The sequence below is a fragment of the Protomyctophum bolini genome (genome assembly GCF_963924005.1).
Source record: "Protomyctophum bolini genome assembly, chromosome: 12".
In the NCBI taxonomy this organism is placed as follows: domain Eukaryota; kingdom Metazoa; phylum Chordata; class Actinopteri; order Myctophiformes; family Myctophidae; genus Protomyctophum; species Protomyctophum bolini.
In genome coordinates this window covers 20,529,081-20,541,590 of record NC_137873.1, presented here as the reverse complement: position 1 = coordinate 20,541,590, position 12,510 = coordinate 20,529,081, and the positions used below count along the sequence as shown (strand labels likewise).

The 12,510-nt window shown below is 42.4% G+C and overlaps 1 protein-coding gene across 4 annotated transcripts in view; it reads right to left on the bottom strand.

Annotated features, from left to right (window-relative positions):
- The window catches only part of LOC308325822 (disco-interacting protein 2 homolog C), a 237,641-nt gene extending 229,917 nt beyond the window's left edge, over nt 1–7,724 (bottom strand). For all 4 annotated transcript variants that reach the window (XM_080778520.1, XM_080778522.1, XM_080778521.1 and 1 more), the window contains exon 1: nt 7,287–7,724. In XM_080778520.1, coding sequence (XP_080634646.1) covers nt 7,287–7,365 — 79 coding nt within the window. In that variant the 5' untranslated portion in view covers nt 7,366–7,724. The remainder of the gene's footprint in view (nt 1–7,286) is intronic.
- Nucleotides 7,725–12,510: the final 4,786 nt, after the last annotated feature.

Below are 12,510 nucleotides of genomic sequence, written 5' to 3'. Positions count from 1 at the left end.
GTTCATTGTCCCAATTGGGAAAAAGCAGGCATTTTGTTCGTCTCCGACGGCCAGAGAAAGCACCTCTGAAGGCTGACACTGATTGAACCGACGCGGCAGCCGCCAGCAAAATCAAACTGCTGATCGTGGGGGGCTTAGGATTGCTTTAATGGCAGATGGAGTGGCCGGAGCCCATTACGTTAAGCATTCATTGGTCGTCGGCGATTTCCCTACGATAGCATTAATGTCATCTCCGTCTGGATCAGTATGGAGCCTGCGTGCCGGACCGAGGTGGTCAGGCCAGCTCGTCTCTTGGCCCTCAACGTGTATTACACGGACAGGAATTTGATCCTTTGAAATTACTATGTCGTTGTAAAGAAAAATCAATAAACACATGTCAAAAAAAATAAAGGCGCTGCCGGGGAGATATCGACATGCCACACAATTCTCAGTATTCGCATATTTTACTTCAGTAAAAGTATCAATACTGCAAAAATAAAGTAAAAGTCCGGAATTCAAAATGTACTTGGGTGAAAAGTACATAAAAATGTGTACCAAAGGTACTCATTGTGCAGAATGTCCCATTTAAAAATTTAAAATGTATCTCAAAATGTACTTCAATGTCCACCACTGATTCTCAGTACTGTAAATGGAGTTGATTTCCACCACTGATTCTCAGTACTGTAAATGGAGTTGATTTCCACCACTGATTCTCAGTACTGTAAATGGACCTTCTGGTAGTTCATTTTTACAGAGTATCTCATTGAGTACGTGCTGCTGGCCCACATGGCCTCAGCTCTGATGTAATTCCCTCTTAAACCAACGTTGTATAACAACATGGATGGATACAGGCTCTGGCTCATTTGCAATGAAATCTCCCTCCGTTTATTTTAATTTCCTCAGCTTCAATTTCAGCTTTAATTTCCTCAGACACCCCCACCCGTCGAGCTCATTTTCAGGGGTCCTAATGTTGAACAGGAGGCGCTACATCCATCCACCCAGTGGGGGTTCCTCACTGGCAGGTGAGCCAGTAGGGTACAACGGCAGTGGGAGGAATTGGGAGGAACTAAATTGGGTAAGAAATAATAATGGGGGTCGAAAGATTTACATTTTGAAAAGATTATTATTTTTTAATTATAATAAAATAATCAATTTGAATTATGCTATGATGCTGTCGGCCGATACTTGTGTGACTGAACCCACATTCATACACGTGCCTCGTATGAAAACCTTTCCTGGATGGAACGACTACACTTTAAAAATCTGAGTGTTAATTTGACTCCTGGGGTGAGTCCCCAAATGGAACCAAATGGACCTGTGAAGGGTCTGTAACTCGGAGAGCATTCAAATAGAGTGTGCATTTGCACACTCTGACTTAAATTAGTCACTGAGGATTTTACTGCCTATGAGACAAACCCAACTGAGTGTCCACACCCACAGAGGGTGATGGCTGCAACGTGGCAATTTGGCAAAAGCAGGTAGCTGCACATCACTCCCTTTAATAAACACGGGTTCGTATGAAATGACTCTAAGACTTTTAAATGTTTACGAGAAGAACATCTAAGGAAAATATGGCTGATGGGAAGGTACTTGTTAGGGCGGGATTGATGTTGAGCATTCCAAATCCTCACACAGACGATGTAGCCTACAGTAAAACGTGGAAAAACCGGTAGCTCAACACACAGCCACCCACCCCCACACCCACACCCACACACACACACACACACACACACACACACACACAATTATACACTGTGCTCTCTCTTTCCTTCTCTCCCTCTCTCTCGCAAACACACACACGCATGCTTGCGCACACACACACAGGACACCCCCTCGCCATCCTAGGCAGTCTGTCCACATGTTTGTCATCAGCTGTCACATCCTTGCAGGCGGTAGCCTCTCCATACATATTCATCCCCTCTTGTCTGCCAGCCTGCAGCTCACCACATCCACTGGCTGCAAATGTCAACGGCCACGACAGCCATTTGTATCGGCCTGCATTTTGCTCTTTCCTGTCAATTCTCCTGCGAGTGCACGTCGGCATGCACACACTCACACTCACACAAAAGAGAGACAGAGAGGTAGCAACGGTTTGTGGGTAATTGAAGAGCAGGTGTTGTGGTTGGATTGATGTGTGTTGAGTTGCCACTGTTGGAACTTGAAATGGGACCTTCTGCATAATGAGTACTTTTACTTTTGGTACTTAAAGTACACTTTGATGCAAATATTTTTGTACTTTTACTCTAGTACATTTTGAATTCCGGACTTTTACAGAGTATGTATATATTGCAGTATTGATACTTTTACTTAAGCTACTTTACTTTCTCCACTACTGACAAACTCTCTCTCTCTAGGTCTCTCTCTCCACTTTCTATGTGTCTCCTGTCTCTATCCCTTTCCTAGTAGTTTCAAAAGGAGCCGTGGTGATAGCCAAGTGTTAGGAAGTTAATTGATACTTTCATGAAGCAATCACCTTCGAACTCATCTCTCTCTCTCTCTCTCTCATACTCCCTGATGAAGAAAGAAAGAAAATAGCATCTCTATGGTGACTGTCAGTCTAAAGGAGTAGGCAGCCAGCAGTGCTGATTAGTGCATGTGGTGGAATGGATTCAGCAGGAGGTCGTCTGTGTTTTGGTTTGTTTTCTGTGCTTTTGTTCTGTTTGGTGTCTGCGTTTTAAAACAAAGAAAAGAAAATAACGAACATGGCATGATTACTTTCTTGAACGCTGTATTGTGAAATATTCTGTGGCAGAATTGTGAATAAAAGGTATCTCACTGTGACAGTACCGTGGTGTATTTATGAGCACAACAGAGGCACATCAAGTATAAATCAGGCTATGTAGACGAATCCACAGAGGGGCGCCCTGGGCGCGGCCCTTTCTGAGGTGAATTATTAACACTTTGAGGGCTTTATATTAAAAGGTGACATATACAGAGGCTACCGAGATTGTTTAATTACATTTGGAGCATACGCGGAAGTATTTGCGCCTTTGATCCATGAAAATCCCCCTGAAAATAGTAGTTCCATGGCTTGTTGTTGAACGGAAAAATATTCCACCGTCGTGATGTGGAACAACAAGTATTATATAGCGTGGAAAGCAGGTTATGCAGCTAAACTGTTTTAACTGGTTAGCTACACCTGGTCTACATGCAGGGCACTAATCCATGGAGCAGTGCCCTGTAGGCCAGGTGTAGCTAATCGGTTAATGGTACACCTCAGACCCTCAGTAATGGCCGCTCTGTGGATTGGTCTATAGCCGGTCAGCACCACAGGACACACACTGTGAACATTCTACCTACAGCACAGCGCTGTATGTGGCTGTGGACTCTGACCAAGTGATTACTCATTACTGTTTGAACAATGTGTTATAACAGCATCAAACTAGCATTCAGTCGACTGTCAGTGACACAGGTAGGTGTGTGTGTGTGTGTGTGTGTGTGTGGGGGGGGGGTATCTGAATGTGAGCGGGAGAGAGAAGGATGTGTGTGTGTGTGTGTGTGTGTGTGTGTGTAACAGCAGATAACAGTAAGGCATAAACTGTGCCATTGTTATATCTTGCAGAAGAGCAACTCTGAGCCTCCAAAGGTCAGGTGACCACACCTGTGTGTGTGTGTATAGCGTCCAATGAACGACAGCCCCAGCCAGAGGTATAACGAGCAGGTCTGGTGAAACACATAAGAGTGTCAGCAAGTGGTACCATTTCAGATTCAATCTTCAAACCTCTTCTTTTAACCTGATCAAGAATCAACTCAGACATTCAGCCATATTTTTCTTTTCAATGGGGTTTTGTTTAGATTGGATTCTTTGTACCGCAGTGTGCCACAGTGGCCACATGAGGTTTGGGATGAGGGCTGAAAGAAGACAGCTCTGCTTTTTGACTTGCTAGACAGAGAGGCCGAAATTCGACAGCCCCTGCACTGCAGGTTGCGACAGTCACAGCCACACAGTCGGGGCTCAGACTCGGAGAGTCTAGGATGACTGGCACTGTGTAAGATGCAGAACACTGCCTGGGCTGGAGGCACTTTCATTGATGAAGATATGTTATTTTTGTAAGAGAAGATAAGTAAGTCCTTTAAAGTAGCTGAATTTAGTGTATATTTATATCTATCCATCTCTCTCTCTTCTCTATCAAAAACTAAAATCTCCTGTCAGCCTACTGTCTGTCCCTGGCGAAAGCCACAAAAAAAGAAAAAAATAGAATCTCACGAGTAGAATGTGGCTTACTAGAGACAGAGTATGACTTACTAGCCACTATGACTAAGCCATTGTAAGGCACCGCATGAGGTCAAATCCTCTCAGATTGCTCAAATTATGTTTGGGAAACCAGGAACAAAGACTTAAGTACAAGAGTTCATACGCTGTCGCACCATGGCGTCACGCACCGAAAAGAGCCAACCCAAAAAGCTCACAATGCATCGCGTTGTGATCGGCTATCTTCGGTGCCCGACTCATGTCATGTGACAGAGTATTACAAAAATACGCATTACACATTCTTAGTCTATTCTCAGAGAGTGAAAACACAGTCACGAACATCGGCTCTACACCACTGACATGTAATTTGCCGGCCCAAATCTGAGGCCCCGATAAATCATACATCAACACTTGTTCCTCTCAGACGGACTAGACTCTGCTGTAATTAGCAGTGGTAGAAGTGGCAACAGAGAGAGAGGGCAGAGTGAGGAAGCAAGGAGCCATGTGGCTGTGGTCATCATTCCATGGAGACAGAGGACAGAGAGAGAGATTCTTTATACGGATTGAGTGTAAAATAACAGATGGTCAAAGTATTACAGTTGCATCAGGTCGAGTCCAGATGTGACTGAGAGAGAGAGAGAGAGAGAGAGAGAGGAGGGGGAGAGAGAGGAGGGGGGAGAGGGATGACATCAGAAAGTTCTGAGTTAAAGCCGATTCATGCTTCATCACTTTCAGACCTACAAGCCCTCAACGTGCTACGGACAACGCATTGAGGGCTTTTAGGTCTGCTATTTTCTGCACGCTACACCTGCAGCCTGGATATATCGTTATCGGTTGATCGTCAATTAAGAATTGGACAATATCGGAAAGTCGGATATCGGCAAATAAGCCAACATATACAATCGCTAATCAAGAGGTCCCACGAAACTCCCACGCCCCCATTAAATATTGGGCTGATCTGCAGTCTGCAGTCAAAAACAGAGGTAGGAAGAGAAAGGCGGGAGAAACATCAGGGACTCAGGGCACAAGAAAGGGAAACGGCATTAGGAGAGAGAAATAAAGTGATAGAGAGAGAGGGAAAGAAAGTGAGTGAGAGAGAGAGAGAGAGGGGAAGTGATAGAGGGAAATAAAGTAGTAGAGCGTGTGCCAAGGCATCTCAGAGCCAAAGCCTCTCAGCATCATTTCACTAATTAACATATATCTGCTCCACCCCCCCCCCCCCCCCCCCCCACCCCCAGCTCTGACTTCTATCAGTGATTTAAATTATGTTCAATGTTCAGTATACATTATACTATCTTTGTCTGCAGGCAGGTTGATGCACGGACGGTCAGCAATCACTTATGAGTGCTCGCTGATGTACGCATCAGCGAGCACTTACCAAAGGGGCGGAAAGTGTGAAATATATTCACTACACTTCACGAACAAGTCATGAATTACTGTTGGCACGATAACATCCACAGTGACCCAAACGACGGCCCACAAATTATGTCTGCAACGACACGTGTAGCTTGTATATCTGTAATTTTGGGCATTACAGCAAAGAATAGCAAATAATAAACCGGGATTCATAAAATCGGCATCTTAAAACATTGATGTCCGCACAAGTATAGTAATACAAAGCTTTGTGTGTGTGTGTGTGTGTGTGTGTGTGTGTGTGTGTGTGTGTGTGTGTGTGTGTGTGTGTGTGTGTGTGTGTGTGTGTGTGTGTGTGTGTGTGTGTGTGTGTGTGTGTGTGTGTGTGTGTGCGCGTGCGTGTGTGTGTGTGTGTGTGTGTATAGGGTAAATAGGTCATGTGTGTGTGTGTGTGTGTGTGGGGACTGGGAGGGGGGGGGGCTAAAGCTTTGCATATGATGAGGCAGTTGCATTAAAGATGTCAACTAAGCATGTAAATAGTGGGGGTTGTTGTTACTTGATGTGACCCCGTTTCCCTGTTTGTTTACAAACCACATCTCACTATTAAGGCATTACTCTGATAGATAGATAGATAGATAGATAGATAGATAGATAGATAGATAGATAGATAGATAGATAGATAGATAGATAGATAGATAGATAGATAGATAGATAGATAGATAGATAGATAGATAGATAATTCGGTCGCTATCGCACAGCAACATAAGATACAGGGCAAGAAAAGTACATAACACTCAATAATATCAATAATAAATAACATATACAGCACTCTACACCATCACCAATAGATAGATAAGATGGCACAGTGTGTGTGTGTGTGTGTGTGTGTGTGTGTGTGTGTGTGTGTGTGTGTGTGTGTGTGTGTCCTCAGCAGTACAACAAACGTCAGCTGTAGGATTTGCAGCAATGCCAAGGAAATTTGGAATGTGTAGGCCTTGTGTGTGCGTGCGTGCCATTGGGGGTGCATTTTTTTTACGCGTGCGTGCGTGTGCGCAATTTCACTCAGCTGTGCAATCTCTCTCTCTCTCTCTCTTTATTTTCCATACATGGCCGAGGCGCAGCATCATTCCAGACTGTACCGAGTGACTCCATGAGAAAGGCAGCACTCAGTGCTGCTGAAACCTGACACTGACAATCTCTGAGTCTGAGAGAGAGAGTACGTCGGCAATATGACATATCAATTTGAAGGGAGAGTAATGTAAAAATCGATACCAAGAAGAATGCATTTCAAACTCGCCTTTTTATAATTTTTTACAAATGGCCCCTGCCATCTTCTTTGCAATAATAAGAGGATGAATTGCACATTTGTTCATTGCAGGCTGCATTCCAGCTGTGAACATAATTAATTAGGAGAATATCCCCGAGACCCTGACTGTCAAACTATAACACTCCTGAGTAACTTCTGGACATGACAATATAAGCATCAGTGTACTTTCTGTTCTCCACTTTCCTCAACCAACCAGCAGCAGTGATTGGTTGCACAACAGTACAGTGGCAAGGATAGTGTGACACAATGTGTCCTTTTTAGCTTTATTTTTTCTTGATATTAAACTCAAGTCGCAAGTAACAAAGCCAGCTCTCTTGCAACACTTTCATTCGGTGCTCAAACTCCTCATTCGCAGGCAAGAAAATGTGTGTTCGCGCACACACACACACACACACACACACACACACGTTGTATAATTTCAAAGAGCCTCCTTACCTTCTGACAACTCCAATTCCAGCTCTGCAAGTCTTGCTCTCACCTCCAGTGGAATCGGTACGGTATCACGGTCGGCCATACCGTTTTATAATTATAAATGTACTACTGGTGCGTTTCCCCCTTCTCTTTCTATTCTCCTCCTCAAACAAACAAGCCCAGTCAGTCTCTCCCTCTCAACGCTGTCCGTCCTCTGCAGAGCTCCAACGCATTGGAGAGGAGAGAAGAAAGTAGGTGCGCAAGAGAGAAGAAGGGAAGGGAAACTATATAAAACGCGTAAAGTTCAGGTCCTTTATTCGAGCCTTCGGTCGAGTCTCGCCATGGCTGTCCGTTGCCTCCCGTTGATAGTCCCGTACAGGTCTGTCTGGGAGGCTGGAGCCTAGGAATACACACTCTTTTCTCCCTTTGCCAGAGAGCGCTGCCTCCGTCTCTTCCCTCTCTCTCTACTGTTACAAACACACACACATGCACACGGCGGTGACTCTGTAACTCTGAGTCGATGGGTGATTGGAGTCCGGTAGAGGGCGCCGTTCAGCCGCGTGCCATTTAGTCGGTTTCAAAATTGATGGGCTATATCAAAAGTCTGAATGTGTTCAGTGGCCAGGTATTGTATGTTGATGAGGAATTTAAATTAGACTTGCATTGCTGTCACGTATAGGGAAAAAAAAGATTACAAGAAAAGTATTACATCTCTGTATAAATGTATATGTGCAAATCAAATGTCTATATAGACATTTGATGTCCATGTCTAATGGCACCCATGTCTGGGTGGCACTATAGCTGAGAGGTCATCTGGTAATCTGGAGGCCACTGGAGCATATTCTAGTGATGTATACTTTACTAAACATTTTGAAGTCATATGTTTTTGGCTTTTCTGCCTTTATTGATAGGTTCAAGTGAAGATAGATAGGAAAGAGGGAGAGATGGGGAGAGACATGCAGCAAAGGTCGTCATGAACGGGACTCGAACACGCGACATGCTGGCCAGAGCCTATATGTGGCATGCGCCTGGACCACTAGGCCTCCATGAGCAATCAATCCTGATCCACAGTGTAGCTCCGGATCTTGATGTCATGAGGCCAGTGTGTGGAATCAGTCAACTACAGTATTATCTAGAGGTTGTGCCTCTATATGGAATTCGTTATATGGAATAATCCCCGTATGGGCAATGATGGGCATGGCACATTACCCACAAGGCAATTTTAGATGTACTATAGCTTCAGTGTGGTCATTGGTCACAACATGAGTTTATTTTTAACTATGATTACCATTGTCAAAGTCACACATTATTATTTATCATTGTTGTCAACATCATCATTATCATCAGCCATCATCACCATCTGCAGCACATTACCAACATCATCATCCCAGCCATCAGCGTTGTCCCCAGCAACAGCATCAGCAACAGCAGTATCATTAATTGTCCATTACTGGTCCAGGTAGCTTGGCAGTGGAGGTCTGGATCTCTGCCAAAGGCGTTGAGCACCGAATGTATCACTGAGTGGTAAGAGTATAAGGAGCATGGGCCAGCACTGACTCAGAATGCAGTTACGTGACAATTAGAATGCACAAGAGGCTGTGTGTCGAGGGATGATGTAATAAAAGGTAATCGATGCATTTGAACTCGTGTGTCCTATGCTGAATCATATCAATTTGGGAATCCATTTGGTAAAAAATAAAAAATAAACCCTTAGCAGAATCTGTCTTGAGAGATTAGAATCACACTAGAAGATGGGCTCTCTCTGCCTCTGTGCTGATGTCGTCCTCTCTAAGTTTTTAACTGCTTCCAGTCTCCAGTGGTGGAAAGTACATAAGTACATTTACTTTTCCAATTTCCAATACTTTTCCTTCTACTCCACTACATCTCGGTTCCAAAAAATGTACTTTTACTCTACACTACATTTAAAATAAATCGTTTCTAGTTACTTTGTAGATTTGGATTATTATTACAAAACATACATTAACCACTTCAGCCCTTCAACCATTTGAAAATAGTCGATCTACAGGCTTGGCTTATTTAAAAAGATTTGTATACATTTGAAAACTTGAAATGGGACATTCTGCTTATCGATACTTTATACTTTTGGTACTTTAATTTAATTTTGATACCAAAAGTAAAATTCGAATTCCGAACTTTTACGTAATAGAGTATTTCTATATTGTAGTATTGATACTTTTAATTAAGTAAAACATTAGAGTAGTTTTTCCACCATGAGAGGGAGAGATGTGCCTCATCTTGGGCAGTGGCATTATGGCGCCTGGAGCTTTTGTTTGACATTTGAAAATGTTTTGATATGAAAATAGTGTACCCATAAATCCAATAGTTTCCTTTATTTTGGCATATATTGTTAACTATGTCACCAATACAACCATGGATGATATGTGTTACGGTTTACGGACCCCAAGCCTGGTACCAATTTAACAATTTGTTTTCGGTTCAATGGCTTCCAAGGTTCTCAAAAAAAAGTTCACGGAACATAGACACAAACCATTTATGTTCCCAATATTGTATTGTCCTCTTGTTTATTACACAGTCTCGGAATCGTAAAATAAATAATCAAAACCTTTCCTACTGCATTAGTGTCTGTGACTCTTTTTTATATCTCTTATTAGGTACACAGTACTTTCTTTGTTCCATTACAGTACATGAGTATGTTTTTATTTTCACTTACAGTATAAGCCATTGTTGGTTTGCTTTCAGAATTTTAAACTACATGAGCAGCATATTTTCATTATTTATACTGGTTTTAACTGAGGCTACTATCACAAATCAACTGGAATTCACACCTGACATTATATTACCTAAACTAACTAGTATTGACATTCTTTGTAGGGCAATCGTCCCTCCGGGATGTGGGATGTAGTATATTCTTGGCTGACCAAACAACTAACCGAGTATAAACAACTAACTTGCCAATCCCCCCGGCCCCGGGCTATGTGATTAAACAGCTTGTAAGTAAAAGGTGCTGCCTAAGGGTTTGCTTAAATATTTAGTTAATTAGATATCTTATTATGTATTTGTGTATTACAACAGATTTGTTTAATTCTATTTATGTGTAATGTTGACAAGCTATGGTGAGATAATATTCACAGTTGTTGGGACTGTATGCAAACGTTTTCTATATCCACAAGACTCTCCAAATTATAGGCCTAATAATCTATATTCTGTAATCTATTTATATAAAAGTCACTTCCCATGCCTCACATTTGTACAGTGTAAATTGTAAAACATGTCAATTGAGAAAAAGAGAGAGAAAGAGAGATGGAGAAAGAGAGAGAGAGAACAACCAAAAGGGAGGCATGCCCCAATAATCATGGGCCTTGAATCAGGAGTGTCTGGATGAACTCGCATCCACTTTGGTCAAACTGAAGCATCCCTGTGTGAGTGACTGCATCAACATATCAAGTCTCTTCTGACTTCTTGTTGGCCTGAAGTAAATTAAAGTGCTCTGTTATAGCCACCAGAAATTCAAGATCATGATGCCAGTCTGGGTCATGTCTGGGTTCTCTATCTCGTTCATAGTCCAATTTCTGCACATAGCCATAACTGAAAGTAACATTGTGGCAGGGCAGGGTCTAATATAATTTTGACAAATTGACAATCTTTGAGTTCATAGGCTGTAATAACATTAACCGTTCTTCTGATCATGTTGTGCTCTCAAACCGCAACAGAGAAGACATTGCAAAGGCATTCAATTACTTCACTTTGTCTTTTAGTTAACTATAACTAGGAACTGCATGGCTCCAATGTGGATGATGGATCTCAAACTGGACTTTGTTTGACCAGTAAGATGTTCACAGACAACATCAGCTTTACCAGTGCAGCTGAGGTAAGGAGGGAGAGAGTGACTGACACACAGATAACTGGATTTGATTATTGCAATTAAAATGTGCTTTGGCAAATTAATTTTGAATAAAATATTTGTTTTCCTTTACCACAAATCATCACCCTGAGGGGCGGACTGGACCCCTTCACAGGCCACCAGTTTTATTCTCCTGGTTTATATTGTTGCTATCACTTATCTCCATATTTAATTATTATTTAATATTATTTTCTTTTTTTGGTAAATTAATGCCATACTTTATCATACCATCTATAGCGTTACACAAAAGCAACCCATTGGCAAATAAAGGAAAAACAGCACCCTCATTTCCTTTGAATTTGCTATAGTTGATGCAAGTCAACAGTCTGTCTCGAGAGACTACACAAAAGCATCAATAAACAAAAGCATTGATAAACCTGACTGACAAGTAACAGTTTTGGACATAATTATGAGGTTTCCATCCGAAAGAGACAATACAGGTTTTGTTGTGCAACTTGTGCTAAGCGCTGATAAAGAGCAAACCATGTTTAATGTTAATACAGCTGTAGCCTACTCCAGATCAAAATATATTCCCTTCATTTCCATGTACACAACACCACACAACGCGCGCCTCAGAACTGGTGTCACCCAGACTGAAAAATAATCAGTTATGCCCTTTTTATTCACAGTGTACTCAATGAATATAAAACCTCTTACAGTAGGCCAGGCCTACAGATCACTGGCTTTCAAAGTGTGGTCCAGCAGGGACTCTCAGGGTTCATTAATTAAGGGGGTTCCAAATAAAGCTGTGCAGGCCTGCAACTCTGAGAGTGTACAAATGGAACCTTACATTCTCAGAGTTATGGGGGTCCTTGAAATTAAAAGGTTCGAGAACCACTGGTCTATATATGGCTGGTTCTGTTAGTAGTGTGTGTGTGTGTGTGTGTGTGTGTGTGTGTGTGTGTGTGTGTGTGTGTGTGTGTGTGTGTGTGTGTGTGTGTGTGTGTGTGTGTGTGTGTGTCAGTCAGAGTAAAGTCTCTCTCAGTGTCTTATGGGTATTCCTGTAGTGTAGCCGTAGGCCTAGCACATTCACAAACCTATGTTCAAACCACACCACACTCCCACTCCGGTGTGTTTGTCGACAGCTGTGTGAGAGGTCTCTAATTGGAAACAGAACTGGAATGTAAAAATGCGGTGGCAGTTCAGGGAGGAGAGGGATTGAAGTGTTCAAGGTTTAATAAGGGGAAAAGTCAAGAGCGGTGCTAAATTGGTCCATCATGTCAAGGAGGGTACTCAGCCTTTTTAAAATCTTTATTTATGAATATAGTGACACTAAAATGCAACTGACCAGAGAAAACAAATAGAGGATATGAATGCAGGAAAATAGAAAAATCAGACCAGTCTGACGTGAGTGGTGCTGTACTG